Raw genomic sequence first — 13,092 nt, 5'->3', positions numbered from 1 at the left:
CTGAACTTATTGCTCTGATGGGGTAAAACTTTCTAATTTTAACGTCAATTTTGTTATCTATAGTCTTTACCTTATGAACTGTACTCATCAAAAAGCCAAATAGAAAAGTTTGAGAGCTGCATAAAAATCACTGGTTATTTCCCTTCCCTAACAGAAGCTAAAGCAGCTGGAAATATGTTCAGGACTCTCACATGCTACAGATGTTATGGAAAACACTAAAGATGATTCTCAGTGGAGGCCTGTAAGATGATTTCTAATGTGACAAAAATAAAACATGGCTGAGGTCTGCCATTCAGTGTCTCAAATGCAACATGGATGAAGTGGGTATGAAGATAAAGACAACTGACATTCAGACAGATGGCAACTTTTTGGATCTCTGAATGACACGTCAGAAAAAAATGGCACAGTACTTAGGCAGTGGGCAAGAAGGACAGTGGTGAGGAAAGATGCTTCTTGTGAAGGAAAACTACAGAAGGTAAACTGAGAGTGTCTGTAATGCCATAGCAGGGCTGAATGGTGTTGAGAACAAAAAACATACCTGTCCACCAGACTGGCTGCCTCTTGAAGGCATACCCTGTAAAATGGTTATATTTTCATTTACATGATCATCTTTAAGTTTGACATGTCTATTTGACCAAAATGTATCATCTTTTACTCTACAAACTGTGTTTGAAATGATCTATACAATTATAAATCTAACTTTGTCTACAGAAAGAAAAACAGAATAAAAAATTGGGCATTGCCAATTCTACAATATTTTCTTGAAACACATACTGGGGGAGTCTAAAAAAAGAAAAATTTCCCACCTGCCCACCATACTGGTTGCTTCCTAATGAGGACGAGCTCTGAAAAACATTAAGAATCATTTACTTTCTATGTTAAAGGCACACTTTACAAATAGTACTTATTACTTTCATTTGTTTCTTAACATCAGAATATCATTTAGTCCATGTTAGCATGGATTACATGTCTATACAACTGGACATATATATAAAGCAATAAGAAGTATTTAAACACACAAAAAAATTATTCTTCATAAAAAAAATTCTGTAATACAGAAGTTTGTTTTGTTTTTCAACAAATACTTCAAGCAAAAAATAGAGAATATTAGTATTTACCTGTCCACCGGAGTAGCCACCACCTTGAGAAGATAATCCCTGCAAAAATAGAACCTATTTATTTCTGTTTACAGTGGCTTCTAGAAAACAAGACTGTGTTGCTTAATAGCTGTAAACATTTTTATAAAATAGTTTGGTTTTCATAAAATTTATCATTTCTTTTCACAAGACATGATACAGATGTCATGAGAAATTCTAGAAGGAGACAAATAGTTAGGCATAATTTACTTGTCAGGATCACTTTTAATAGAACAGCCACTTGGGGAGGGAACTGCAAATAATGAATAAAATAGATGCTTACATGTCCACCTGACTGGCTGCCTCCAGGGGAATAAAAATCCTGGAAAAATGTATTGAAAGTACATGAAAAAAAAACAAGACTTCCTTTCTTTTGTATTATGGAAAGATCAGGATGGAAGCTAAATGTTCTTTCTTGTGCCTCCACATTCCTTTATTTTCTCTCATGGACTGTTCAAGAAAAAGAAAAGGTTCTTTCTGCACTGAACAGCACATGCTTCTTTATCCCTGTTGATAAATGGTCTATTGGTGAAAAGATATTTTGGACACAATGACTAACAAGTTCTTGTATATCCATCAAAATAATTTCCTAATCACTGTATTCTCATATGAATTAATGAGTGCCAAGTAAAAAATGACAGGAAAATGGAAGTCCTCATAAATACAGCATAAAGCACAATAAAGCACAGGGTTTTGCATAGAATAAATGCTGGATATGCTACAGTATATACAGCCTTTTGCAGTAAGACCATGAGCAAAAATGTGCAGGAACCTGAACAAGTAAATCGTGGCATAGCATTTGTAGTGGTGAGTCTGAAATTCAAGAGTAACCACAGCCATCAGCTGGGATTATTTGTAGTGCTTAAATACTTCAGCCACAGTCTCATTCCCTCTGTGCCTTAGCTAGAGGACTGTCTGTCTGAAGACTGCTCTACCAGCTTCCACACAAGCAGTAATTTAAGGGGCCAGTACTTTCCAGTCCTAAAAAACACTGGGACAGAGAACATGGTAACACATGTAAGGAGTGCTTACCCGTTCACTCTGACGGTTGTAAGATGACGAGGAGGAATCCTGTAAAATATTAGAATCCAGATATTTCATGGCAAATATTTCAATTTTGTCTAAGCAGAAGGCAATGAAAACTACTGCTTTGCTTGTGTGACTTGTTGGGACAGTTGAATTTGGAGGCTGTAGATAAGCAGCATTCTTTCAAGGTCTGTCTTTGCTCACTTCTGGGAGTGTCATTTTTTTTTCTCTATTAGATATTCAATATAGAGTAATAAAGGAATGAGGTCTTACTATAATCCTCATTATTTCCCCTAAGAGGGCTCTAAGATATAACGTAGTACTTTAGAAAATCTCTTGGATCTTGTAAGACCCCAGTGCTAGAAACCAACGTTTCCATATCTTAGCTTCTTTCATAGGCCTTTTGTCACTGTCCAGTAATACATTTTCGCATTGCTGAATATCCACAAGTAAATTTTGATTAAATAAACTTGTGGAATTAATAATAATTACGACTGTAATGCAGAACTGGGTTTATAAAAACCTGTGAAGAACCATTTTCTACTAACCAGAGCACTGGAAAACAGACTGCATTTTCTTTTATCTATAGAGACAATATTATTTCAAAGAAGTTCTTACAGAAACTTAGTAAGCAGCACAGATTATTAGAATTTGCTATGAAATAGCTCTTGAAGATAAGATTATGAGATAAGTAAAGGTCCACATCAGCACCTAGTTAATTCAAAAGGCAGTAAATTCTGAGATTGATATATTTGAGAGCAGGAATGCTTACACTGTAATCAGATTCACTAACTCCCATGGACGGTGAGTCCTGCAAAACAGTAGAAACACATTAAAAGAAAATAAAAATATATACTACTTTACCTGCTGCTTAAGCAGAGAAGGTTAAGAAACAGTAATAACACACACATACAAGAACACAATAAGACTTCCTGGTAAATATGTTCTTTTTTAGGAAACATTTTAGATGAAGTTGTTGTGAAAAAACTATTCTTTACATTCAAAAAGCTCGTTTTCTATGATTCTATGATTATACGTGCCTTTGGGTGGTTAAAATACTTTGCTTACCAATAAAGAATGTAGTCCCTACAAAATGGTTTTACAATGAAGTGCACATCAATAAATAAAAACTTATAGGCAGCATGTGCAGTGGCATATTAAGGAGGAAAGTGCATATAGTGCATTACCTTTACTCCGTTATTGAAAATATTAGGAGTTGTAGATAGGTAAATCAAAGTAAAAGACAAACAGATGTTCATCACTTAAAAAGAATTGAAATATAGAAACTAGTGCCTGTAAGAACCAGCGCACTTCAGCTTTTGATGCATGAGAGAAATTATATTTACCTGACCATAAGAGGCAGTGCCACCATATGCAGAAGATCCATCCTGTTCAGATAATACAAATCATTTTCATATTGCAAACAGATTTCATTTTAGAAGCATACATATTTTAGGAATCTTTTCCTAGGGAGATTTAAAATATACAAATACTGATTTCTCAGAATGCATATTAAGCAACTCAGTTATATATCCCTGTAAGAAACTAATTTTAAGATACTAATTTAGCAAATTCTTAGAATAAACTGTATTTCCAATTTGGAAGAGACTTTCATCTGGCTGATAACTTAAAGTTCTACTCCAGCTTGGGCTGGAGTAGACTTTAAACATCATCTACTTCTAAATCTTTTGTCATGTGCAAGGTTAAAATTAGTTTTGTTGAGATCAATAAACTGCAACCATTGGAGACACCTCACTTTTTGCATACTCCCCTGTAAGCTTCCATGGTATGAACAGTATATGCAACTTCACTCCTTTGAAAAAAAAACTTCATTAAAATATGAGAGCCAAAATATAGAATATAGCTCTATAAAGGAGCCAGGGCATTGGACCTAAGCACAAGGGAGGAACAAAGGGGATTTAAAAAAAAAGGAATAATAATAATAAAAAAAGAGGATTTACCTGACCATAGGATTCATTGCCGTTATCACTGACAGAAGACCCTCCCTGAACAGAAAATAAAAAGTGCAACATTTTTATTCTCTCAATTAAGCTTTTTTCTTCTTTCAATTGCAGTACAGGAATGAAGGTTACGGAAGGCTCTGTTGACTGGAAAGTTGGACTGCATGATCTATATTAGTCCCTTCCAACTCAGCAATTTTGTGGCTTCACAAATGAGGCAAAAAATCTTACCTGTCCATAAGATCCACCAGGAGAGTAGGAAGAACCTCCCTGTGCAGAAAACATTAAGTTATTGCTTTGTAGTTTAAATGTCTGCTCAATAAAGATACTTAAGACTTCTCCCATGCTGGTACAGCAACCAGAATATTTACCTGGTTTTCAGAATAAGAGCTGTGAGAATAACCTGGACCTCCCTGAAAGGAAAACAACAGACCAGCTATTTTCTTGCAGGCAAGATGAATGCATCCCATTTTCATTTTAAACTTTTTCTCCTAGTTTTGAGTTAATCTTTCGTACCATACTGAAAATTAAGATCAATATTGTAAAAATAGAATAAATCTTCTGGCAGCAATTTTTGCAGCCTAATAAAATATGATTTCTGCAAAGAAACTGTACGCACTATTCTGTATTGCTCTCTGTCAGACTTCACTCTGCAAGGTTCTTTGGGGCTGATGTAACTTAGCAAGTCTTAAAGACAACTGTCCAATCTATAATTATGATATTCTGCATCTACCACGGTACTGGTAGTCTAGAAATCAGGATAATGGGGATCTGGGTTATCCTAACAAGAGCAGAGGAACAACTACCTGTCCATAGGATCCTCCATGGTAGAAGGAAGATCCCCCCTGTGCAGAAGAGGACAGAATGGGTTACTGGTTTATGTTTGTCTACTCCATCTGGAAAGGTATGAGATGGGTATGGTGCTTAATCTGAATGTTTACCTGGTTACCAGAATATGCACTGTGTGAAGAACCTGGGAATCCCTGAAAAGAAAGCACGGACTACCTATTTTCCTGCAACAGGATGCTACAAATAAATGCACCTGATCCTCAATTTAGGATAAAATCATTAAAGAATGAGAAACTTTGTAGCAATAATATTCTCAGCAGATCGACACAACACACAACTCTTTCAAAGTTCTAACCACAAATTAGTGGCTTTTTGTTGTGTGGGGCTTTTTTTTTTGTGTTTTTTGTTTTGTTTTGTTTTTTCTGTCAGGCCTCACACTGTAGTTTACATTATAGTTGATTAATTTGTTGGGAGTTAAGTAGGGTGTTTCCTAACAGTCACTATATGAGGAGTTTATGAATGAAGACAATGAAAGTCTGTGTTGACTTTACATATGAGGAAAAAAATCTTACCTGTCCATAAGATCCACCAGGAGAGTAGGAAGAACCTCCCTGTGCAGAAAACATTAAGTTATTGTTTTGTAGTTTAAATGTCTGCTCAATAAAGATACTTAAGACTTCTCCCATGCTGGTACAGCAACCAGAATATTTACCTGGTTTTCAGAATAAGAGCTGTGAGAATAACCTGGGCCTCCCTGAAATTAAAACAACAGACCAGCTATTTTCTTGCAGGCAAGATGAATGCATCCCATTTTCATTTTAAACTTTTTCTCCTAGTTTTGAGTTAATCTTTCGTACCATACTGAAAATTAAGATCAATACTGTAAAAATAGAATAAATCTTCTGTCAGCAATTTTTGCAGCCTAATAAAATATGATTTCTGCAAAGAAACTGTACATACTATTCTGTATTGCTCTTTGTCAAACTTCACACTTCAGGGTTCTTTGGGGTTTTCTGTAATTATGATATTCTACATCTACTATGGTACTGGTAGTCTAGAAATCAGGATAATGGGGATCTGGGCTATTCTTACAAGGGTAAAAGAACAACTACCTGTCCATAGGATCCTCCATGGTAGAACGAAGATCCTCCCTGTGCAGAATAGGACATAATAGGTTACTGGTTTATGTTTGTCTACTCCACCTGGAAAGGTTTGTGATGGGCATGGTGCTTAATCTGAATATTTACCTGGTTACCAGAATATGTGCTGTATGAAGAACCAGGGGCTCCCTGAAGGGAAAAAAAAAAATGACAAGTAGTTTTTATTGCAAACAGACATTTAAGTAAATGAGTCTAATTCTTTGTTTCTTTGTTTCTTTGTTTTTAATAGAAAAAATAATCCTCAATGAGTTTCTTGTTGAAACTGAATACTCTACTTGTAGTTGGAGAGCAAAAGCTAGAAGTGCTCTTCACTGACAAAAGAACCTTCACCTGCACTGTGAAAGCACTTCAGCCATAATGTCCATTTAAGCTAATTCCTAGTGAATTTTCCTGACACATAGGCACTGCCTAAGAGACAAATGCCACTGAACATGAAGTTGCAGTGATACCCTTTATGGGGAAAAAAATACTTCAAATATTGATTTAAGAGATGAACATTTGAAATATTTATCAATTTTTGATATTTTAGTCAGAATATTTTATTAGACAAGTGAGAAGTACCAGGAATCTAATCTGAATGCAATCAATTGTGGTTACTATGAGACATATTGACAATAATGTAAAAGTAGCATGTAGCAGTCAACAGACAGCATTTGTATTACAAAGTACAGATACAGAAAGTTAGTGGCCAAATGGTAACTACATACTTAAAGTAAAACTCACAGTTACATCTCACTGTATATAATTCTACCTATACTTAGGAAATTATCAGTAATGCTCATTGTTACCCATGTGTCCATACTTACAAGGTGATTAATTCAAAATATTCTATTATATAGATGAAAATATAAATTAAGGAAAAAGAATCACCTGTCTAACACCACTGCTTCCATCAGGACAAATGCAACCACCCTATAAATAAAAACAATGAAACTGTTACTGATGTGTGGAAATTTGAAATGAAACCTTACTTCATATGCCAAACTATATTTAGAGGAAGAATGACCAGAGGACTACAGAGTAGCTGTGCCTTTTCTATAACTGAAATGTACAAGAGTACAGCATAGTTCTAGATGTTTAAAGTTAGCTTTGGAAGTTAAAATGATGTTACACCTCTCAGTGCTGCCTCAATTTTAGATGCTTCATCAGGAGAGAGCAATCTGGGAAATCAGGAGTATCAACATTCATTTATCAATTAGCCATGTTTGAAATTTGAAGTGTTAAAATGCAATTTCACGGAGCCATTTCAAATGAATGTTATCTGAAAAGGGTCATTTAATTTACAATTTAATCTACAGCATTACCAAGATTCCATTCCAAAACTACTGGACTTAAACTCCAACTCCTGAATTTAATTAGTTAAATTACCAGGAAGCTATCTGGACATGACCAGATAACAATAGAGAAATATCCAACCTGACCACTTGATCCACCACCAGCTGCAATGAATGATCCACCCTGTGAAGAAAACAATCATTTTTATAGAAGCATTTCATCAAACCTAGGAAAGGAATCCAATGACTTTAAACTACTGTATTGAGATGTAAGGTCATAATCTCTGTATGACTTCCCTGCACTAAACAAAATTATCCATTTGGAACTCTGAATATAACTATAATCTTCATACAATATTAATATAAATGTGAAAATTTACATTTTTAAAATTTTTCTGAATTAAATTTTCCAAATAAATTATTTAGTGACTGGGTAAAATACATATCAAATAGATGCCAGGAAAACTAATGAAAAAAAGTACTACTCATTAGAACTGATAGTACTATTAATTTAAACTCTTTGAAACAAAAGGCTATGCTAATGTTATATCTATGTACTGCTGAGCACAGTGGTACTACAGATCTCCAAGAAGCTGATAGGTACCACAACAGTACTAAACACTAAAAAAACCCAACAATACTGAATCAGAGCCCACTCTGGATCAATCAACTTTCACATAACTCTGGAACATGTACACTACTGCAACAGTACATAGATTGACTGAACACCTGGATCTGCTTTTGTGACAGAAGTCACAACATGTACCTTGTTACCAAACTCCAGATGAAACATAATCATATATCTGACCATTAACCCTCGCTTGCTTTTGTTTCTAAAAAAGAGATTTTGAATCTATTGATTTTGTGCCACCTATTTAGTGAAGCCTAGGAACACAGCAGGTGTTATATTCTGGGCCCATAATTATTATTCATTTCTGTAAAATTATAACAGTGTGGAAAAGAATTTGCCAAATACAGATGAATTAATGGAGATTAATTTTCAGAAAGTGAAATATAATTTATGAAGAAGATCCCTGCAATAAGATGATATGGTAGACACTGCGTTATTACCTGGTAGTTAGAATGGCTGTTATTTGAAGTAGAGGACTCATTCTGTAAAGTAACGAGAAATGACTCATTTTTAGTAAGGGTAATTAAGTAAAATACACAGTTCTATTAGAAAAGAACTACCTAACACTAAACAGAAAAATCTGTTAGAAAAGCAAAATCTTTATGCTTCTTTTGTAAGTAATACACCAAATTAGCCGTAACCAGCAGTAGTTCAGAAAAAGCAATGAATATGGTTACCTGGACATCATAGTCTCTTTTGCTTAAAACGTGTGAAGTATCCTGTAATAAGAGAGAGAAATTTGATATTAAGAGATGGAAATTCTGACCTAGTCATAGACCTTTTTGTTTTTCTGTACTCATTATTTATAACTGCTCCAGATCATTTAAGGCATATATTGAATAGAAATGCCTTATTATGAAAGATAATTTGCTCAATTTTTACAGACTACTGCAGTATGACTGGAGGGTATATAACACAATAACTGTATATCCTTCAAATAACAGAAGGCACAATGAATTTCCAAACATTATGTTTTTACTTAATTATTGTATCTTCATATATACTTTGACTGTCCTCTGTTTGCAAAACACATCAATTTCAACTAATCATAGTCTGGAGGAACTCTGTGTGCGCTTCTCAAAGGACAGAAATTCGAATTGCACTGTATCTCACAACGAGTTTTCATGTCATGTATTTTTTTCATATATTAAATATATGATAGGCATGCACACACACACACCCCTACTTTAAAATAAGATTTCCCAAAAGAGCAAATGGAGAAGCTCTTTTATTTTAGTTTATCTTTAAACACCAGAACATTAATTAGGTCAAACATAATTTGGGAAAAAAATAACTAAAATAATTAGGCATCGTTTGGATAAAAATCCTGCAAAACAGTGGGAAAAAAAAGACACTTACTCTGACAACAACTTTCTTCTTCACACAGCCAGAACTCTGTAATGAAATTGGAAGCTATTTATTGCTTTATAGACAGAGATATCTGTCTATAACATACTTTTTGAGAGATTCTATTTAAAAATTTCAAAAGTAATACATTCAGGGAAAGAAAAATGCCTTTCCTTGAAGAAGACATTTTGGTTGACCTCACTTTCAATAGATGATACAGTGGTAAATATTTGTTTCAGATAGTTTTATTTTCAAATAACTTTAACATCGATAGACCAGTTTTGGAGCAAGAGAGGAAAACATCATTTATTTTCCAAAACCGCTGTACTGTAAAAATAGGAATGCAAAGCTCATCAGTTTATTTCTTGATGTGCAAGCAGTTTAAATTCAGTCCTAACTATGCCATAACGCATGCCTAATAAACAGTGAGATAGAAAAGTCTCTGTTTTTAGTGCGGTGTCATGTCCCCCCTCCACTGAATTCAGTATACTCCATGCAATACATTCACAGGAAAGCAAAGAGTGATTCCAATTTGTCTGAATAGTAACAAAATCAGAAGTTACTAATGTAATAGAAAGGAAAAACAGGGAGCAGAGTGAAGTGGTAGATCACATGGCTGACAGTTGAAGAGAATACAAGTAGCTGATGACAGAAGGTTACTCTAGATGGCAGTAAAAAAGGGAGAAAATGAGAGTTTCTATGAACAGAATGTATGGAATAATTGCTTGGTCATAATCAATCCACATAAGTCACTGTTTCTGATTGCAGGACAGAAGCAAAAGTCATGACAGAAGGAGTATCACCAGAGGACTATCACATATGCATGTTTAAATTAAAACTAGTGGCAAAAGATTGAGGCAGCTACATGTCTCACGGATACAGATGGTTAATACCAAAGTAACTATCCAGTCAAGATACATATCATCCTGAAGGGTCTAATAAAAACTCTGCTAGTGTACATTCTTAGAAGTGTTCAACGTAGAAGTGTTCAGTTACTAACACTGTCATTAACTGCAAGAATAAGAACACCACAGATGAAGAAAAGCCCTTACCCGACTATTAGCACTATACGTAGTGTCATTCTGGAAAATAAAAATAAAAAACCAAAACAGTTATTTAAATACACTAAGCTCATAGAAATTCAGTTCTTTCTGATGTTGTGTACAGACTTAAAATAAGTCATCCAAGCATCAAAGCTCAATTCCTCCACTGGTTTACTGGAAGTAGTTTGAAATTCTACCATCCACATGTGAGATAATTTTAGCACTAATCTTAGATTGGTAATAACAGAAAGTGAAAAATCAGTGGAATATCTGCCATGTTGTCTCTTCATCTCTTTTGCTTCTTTCAAGGTATGTATTCAAAACTTGTTTATGGAATTTTTAATAATTTTTAGAGTTGTTTAATTAATTTGCTTAAAGTGTATCTTTACATTTTGTGAAAAATAACCAATTCTGTGCAAAGCAACAGAAATCTTTTTATTGGCATTTCATTTCATCGAGGTAAATGCATTTAAAAGTACAAAATGCATCTGTAAACACTTAAAAGTTTTCAGTAAGAAAATATGCAGCTGCTGAAGCTATCAATGTGAAGACTATTCCCTGTGGTTAAGTCTGTTCACAAGAGAGCATCTCATAGAGCATTCTTTTCTCATCTACATGAATAGAGTTGTGATGAAAATATATTAGAGAAAGCGTACTCACATCATCACAGGAATTGGGATTATCATCTGAGAAATCCTGTGAATCCTACATGGACATCAGATATCCAGTTATTTCCTCAGTAAAATGGATAGTTAAAAAGATACTTTAATCTTGCACTCAGCAAGACAGAAGTGAGGTTCATGAAAACAAAAATCTACTTTCTGAGTTAAAGATTTTTTTAATAAGAAAAACAGTCAAGTACATGGTTGTAATAGTTGCTGACAAGGAACGCTCCATTCTTCAGTAGAGGAAAAATGAGAAACGAAAAAGAAGAGCATAGAAATTATTACCTTTTCTTTCATCTAAGAGAAGATGATGCAATAAAGTGGGATCTACAAAAACCAGCATGAAATAATACATAAATAGAAGAAAGAAAGTAGTTACCTGACCATCATAATAGGTGTCAGAGGAGGATGATCCACCCTTTAAAACATATGAAACAAACAACATCAGAGAAAATTAGGATTCAGGAAACCCAATTTTGAGCAGAAGCCCAAGTTCATAAGGAGTGGTGTACAGAAAGAGAAAAAGTATTACTTACTTGGCCACCACCGTAGCTTTGTGAGTATGATCCACCCTTTAAAATTAACCAATAAAAGTTAGAGAAAATGTCACAGAAAATCCAATTTTTAACAGTGACTAAAGCTTGTAGGGTGCGATTTGTAAATATGGAAGTAAAGTGTAACTTACCTGGCTGCCACCATAGTTTTGAGAAGATGATCCACCCTTTAATACAAACCAACCAACAAACATCAGAGAAAATTACAATACAGTGAAAAATACAAAACAATTTTAAGCAGAAGCTAATACTTGTAGGAAGTGATGTGTAATTGGGGAAATAAAGCACTACTTACTTGGCCACCACCGTAGTTTTGTGAGTATGATCCACCCTTTAAAAACAAACAAAAAAGCCCAACAAAATAAAAACAACAGGAAAAAAAAACACACACACACACAAAAGAAACAACCGACCAGCATCAGAGATCATTAGGATACAGGAAACATGATTTTGAGTATAGGCTAAAGCTTGTAGAATGTGATGTATGAGTAAGGAAATAAAGCACAACTTACTTGGCCACCACCATAGTTTTGTGAATATGATCCACCCTTTAAAATAAACCAACCAAGCAACATCAGAGAAAATAAGGATATAGGAAACCTGATTTTGAGCAGAGGTTAAAGCTTGTACAATGCGATTTAGAAGTACAGAATTAAAGCATAACTCACTTGGCCACCACCATAGTTTTGTGAGGAAGATCCACCCTTTAAAAGAAATCAACCAATAAACATCAGAGAAAATTACAATAAAAAAGCAGAGGCTAAAGCTTGTAGGATGTGATACGTAAGTAGAGAAATAACACGTTCACTTACTTTGCCACCACCATAGTTCTGTGAGTATGATCCACCCTTTAAAATAAATCAATGTCAGAGAAAACAAAGATACAGAAAACCTCAATCTAAGCAGAGCCCAAAGCTTGCAGGACATGATATGCAAGCAGAGAAATAGTGTTCACTTACTTTGCCACCACCATAGTTCTGTGAGTATGATCCACCCTTAAAACAAAGCAACCAACATCAGAGAATGACATAGAAAGCCCATTTTTGAGCAGAAGTTAAAGCTTGTTGGAGTTGATGTTTAATTGGTGAAATTAGGTGTTACTTACTTGGCCACCACCATAGTTTTGTAAGGATGACCCACCCTTTAAAATAAACCATCCAATCAACACCAGATTAGGATACAGAAAACTTGCTTTTGAGCAGAAGCTAAAGCTTGTAGGAAGTAATGTGTAACTGGTGAAATAAAACACTACTTACTTGGCCACCACCATAGTTTTGGGAATATGATCCACCCTTTAAAACAAACCAGCCAATCAAGATCAGAGAATATTAGGATAGAGAAAACCTGATTTTTAGCAGAAGCTAAAGCTTGTGGGAAGTAATGTGTAACTGGTGAAATAAAACACTACTTACTTGGCCACCTCCGTAGTTTTGTGAATATGATCCACCCTTTAAAACAAACCAGACAATCATGATCAGAGAATATTAGGATAGAGAAAATCTGATT

The 13,092-nt window shown here is 34.6% G+C and overlaps 1 protein-coding gene across 1 annotated transcript in view; it reads right to left on the bottom strand.

Annotated features, from left to right (window-relative positions):
* Nucleotides 1-687: 687 nt before the first annotated feature.
* Nucleotides 688-13,092, bottom strand: part of LOC140255618 (uncharacterized) — a 34,096-nt gene continuing 21,691 nt past the window's right edge. The window contains exons 25-53 of the mRNA XM_072343382.1: nucleotides 12,999-13,034; nucleotides 12,843-12,878; nucleotides 12,692-12,727; nucleotides 12,546-12,581; nucleotides 12,399-12,434; nucleotides 12,255-12,290; nucleotides 12,099-12,134; nucleotides 11,882-11,917; nucleotides 11,718-11,753; nucleotides 11,569-11,604; nucleotides 11,412-11,450; nucleotides 11,028-11,072; nucleotides 10,377-10,406; nucleotides 9,337-9,372; nucleotides 8,655-8,696; nucleotides 8,418-8,459; nucleotides 7,489-7,530; nucleotides 6,943-6,984; nucleotides 6,160-6,201; nucleotides 6,025-6,063; nucleotides 5,625-5,666; nucleotides 5,485-5,523; nucleotides 4,495-4,536; nucleotides 4,355-4,393; nucleotides 4,124-4,168; nucleotides 3,509-3,550; nucleotides 2,935-2,973; nucleotides 2,169-2,207; nucleotides 688-705 (exon numbers count right to left, since the gene is read on the bottom strand). Coding sequence (XP_072199483.1) covers nucleotides 688-705; nucleotides 2,169-2,207; nucleotides 2,935-2,973; nucleotides 3,509-3,550; nucleotides 4,124-4,168; nucleotides 4,355-4,393; nucleotides 4,495-4,536; nucleotides 5,485-5,523; nucleotides 5,625-5,666; nucleotides 6,025-6,063; nucleotides 6,160-6,201; nucleotides 6,943-6,984; nucleotides 7,489-7,530; nucleotides 8,418-8,459; nucleotides 8,655-8,696; nucleotides 9,337-9,372; nucleotides 10,377-10,406; nucleotides 11,028-11,072; nucleotides 11,412-11,450; nucleotides 11,569-11,604; nucleotides 11,718-11,753; nucleotides 11,882-11,917; nucleotides 12,099-12,134; nucleotides 12,255-12,290; nucleotides 12,399-12,434; nucleotides 12,546-12,581; nucleotides 12,692-12,727; nucleotides 12,843-12,878; nucleotides 12,999-13,034 — 1,104 coding nt within the window. The remainder of the gene's footprint in view (nucleotides 706-2,168; nucleotides 2,208-2,934; nucleotides 2,974-3,508; nucleotides 3,551-4,123; nucleotides 4,169-4,354; nucleotides 4,394-4,494; nucleotides 4,537-5,484; nucleotides 5,524-5,624; nucleotides 5,667-6,024; nucleotides 6,064-6,159; nucleotides 6,202-6,942; nucleotides 6,985-7,488; nucleotides 7,531-8,417; nucleotides 8,460-8,654; nucleotides 8,697-9,336; nucleotides 9,373-10,376; nucleotides 10,407-11,027; nucleotides 11,073-11,411; nucleotides 11,451-11,568; nucleotides 11,605-11,717; nucleotides 11,754-11,881; nucleotides 11,918-12,098; nucleotides 12,135-12,254; nucleotides 12,291-12,398; nucleotides 12,435-12,545; nucleotides 12,582-12,691; nucleotides 12,728-12,842; nucleotides 12,879-12,998; nucleotides 13,035-13,092) is intronic.

This window comes from Excalfactoria chinensis, chromosome 8, assembly GCF_039878825.1.
Source record: "Excalfactoria chinensis isolate bCotChi1 chromosome 8, bCotChi1.hap2, whole genome shotgun sequence".
Taxonomy (NCBI): Eukaryota; Metazoa; Chordata; class Aves; order Galliformes; family Phasianidae; genus Excalfactoria; species Excalfactoria chinensis.
The sequence above is the reverse complement of the archived record's forward strand: the minus strand, read 5'-3'. Positions and strand labels throughout refer to the sequence as shown.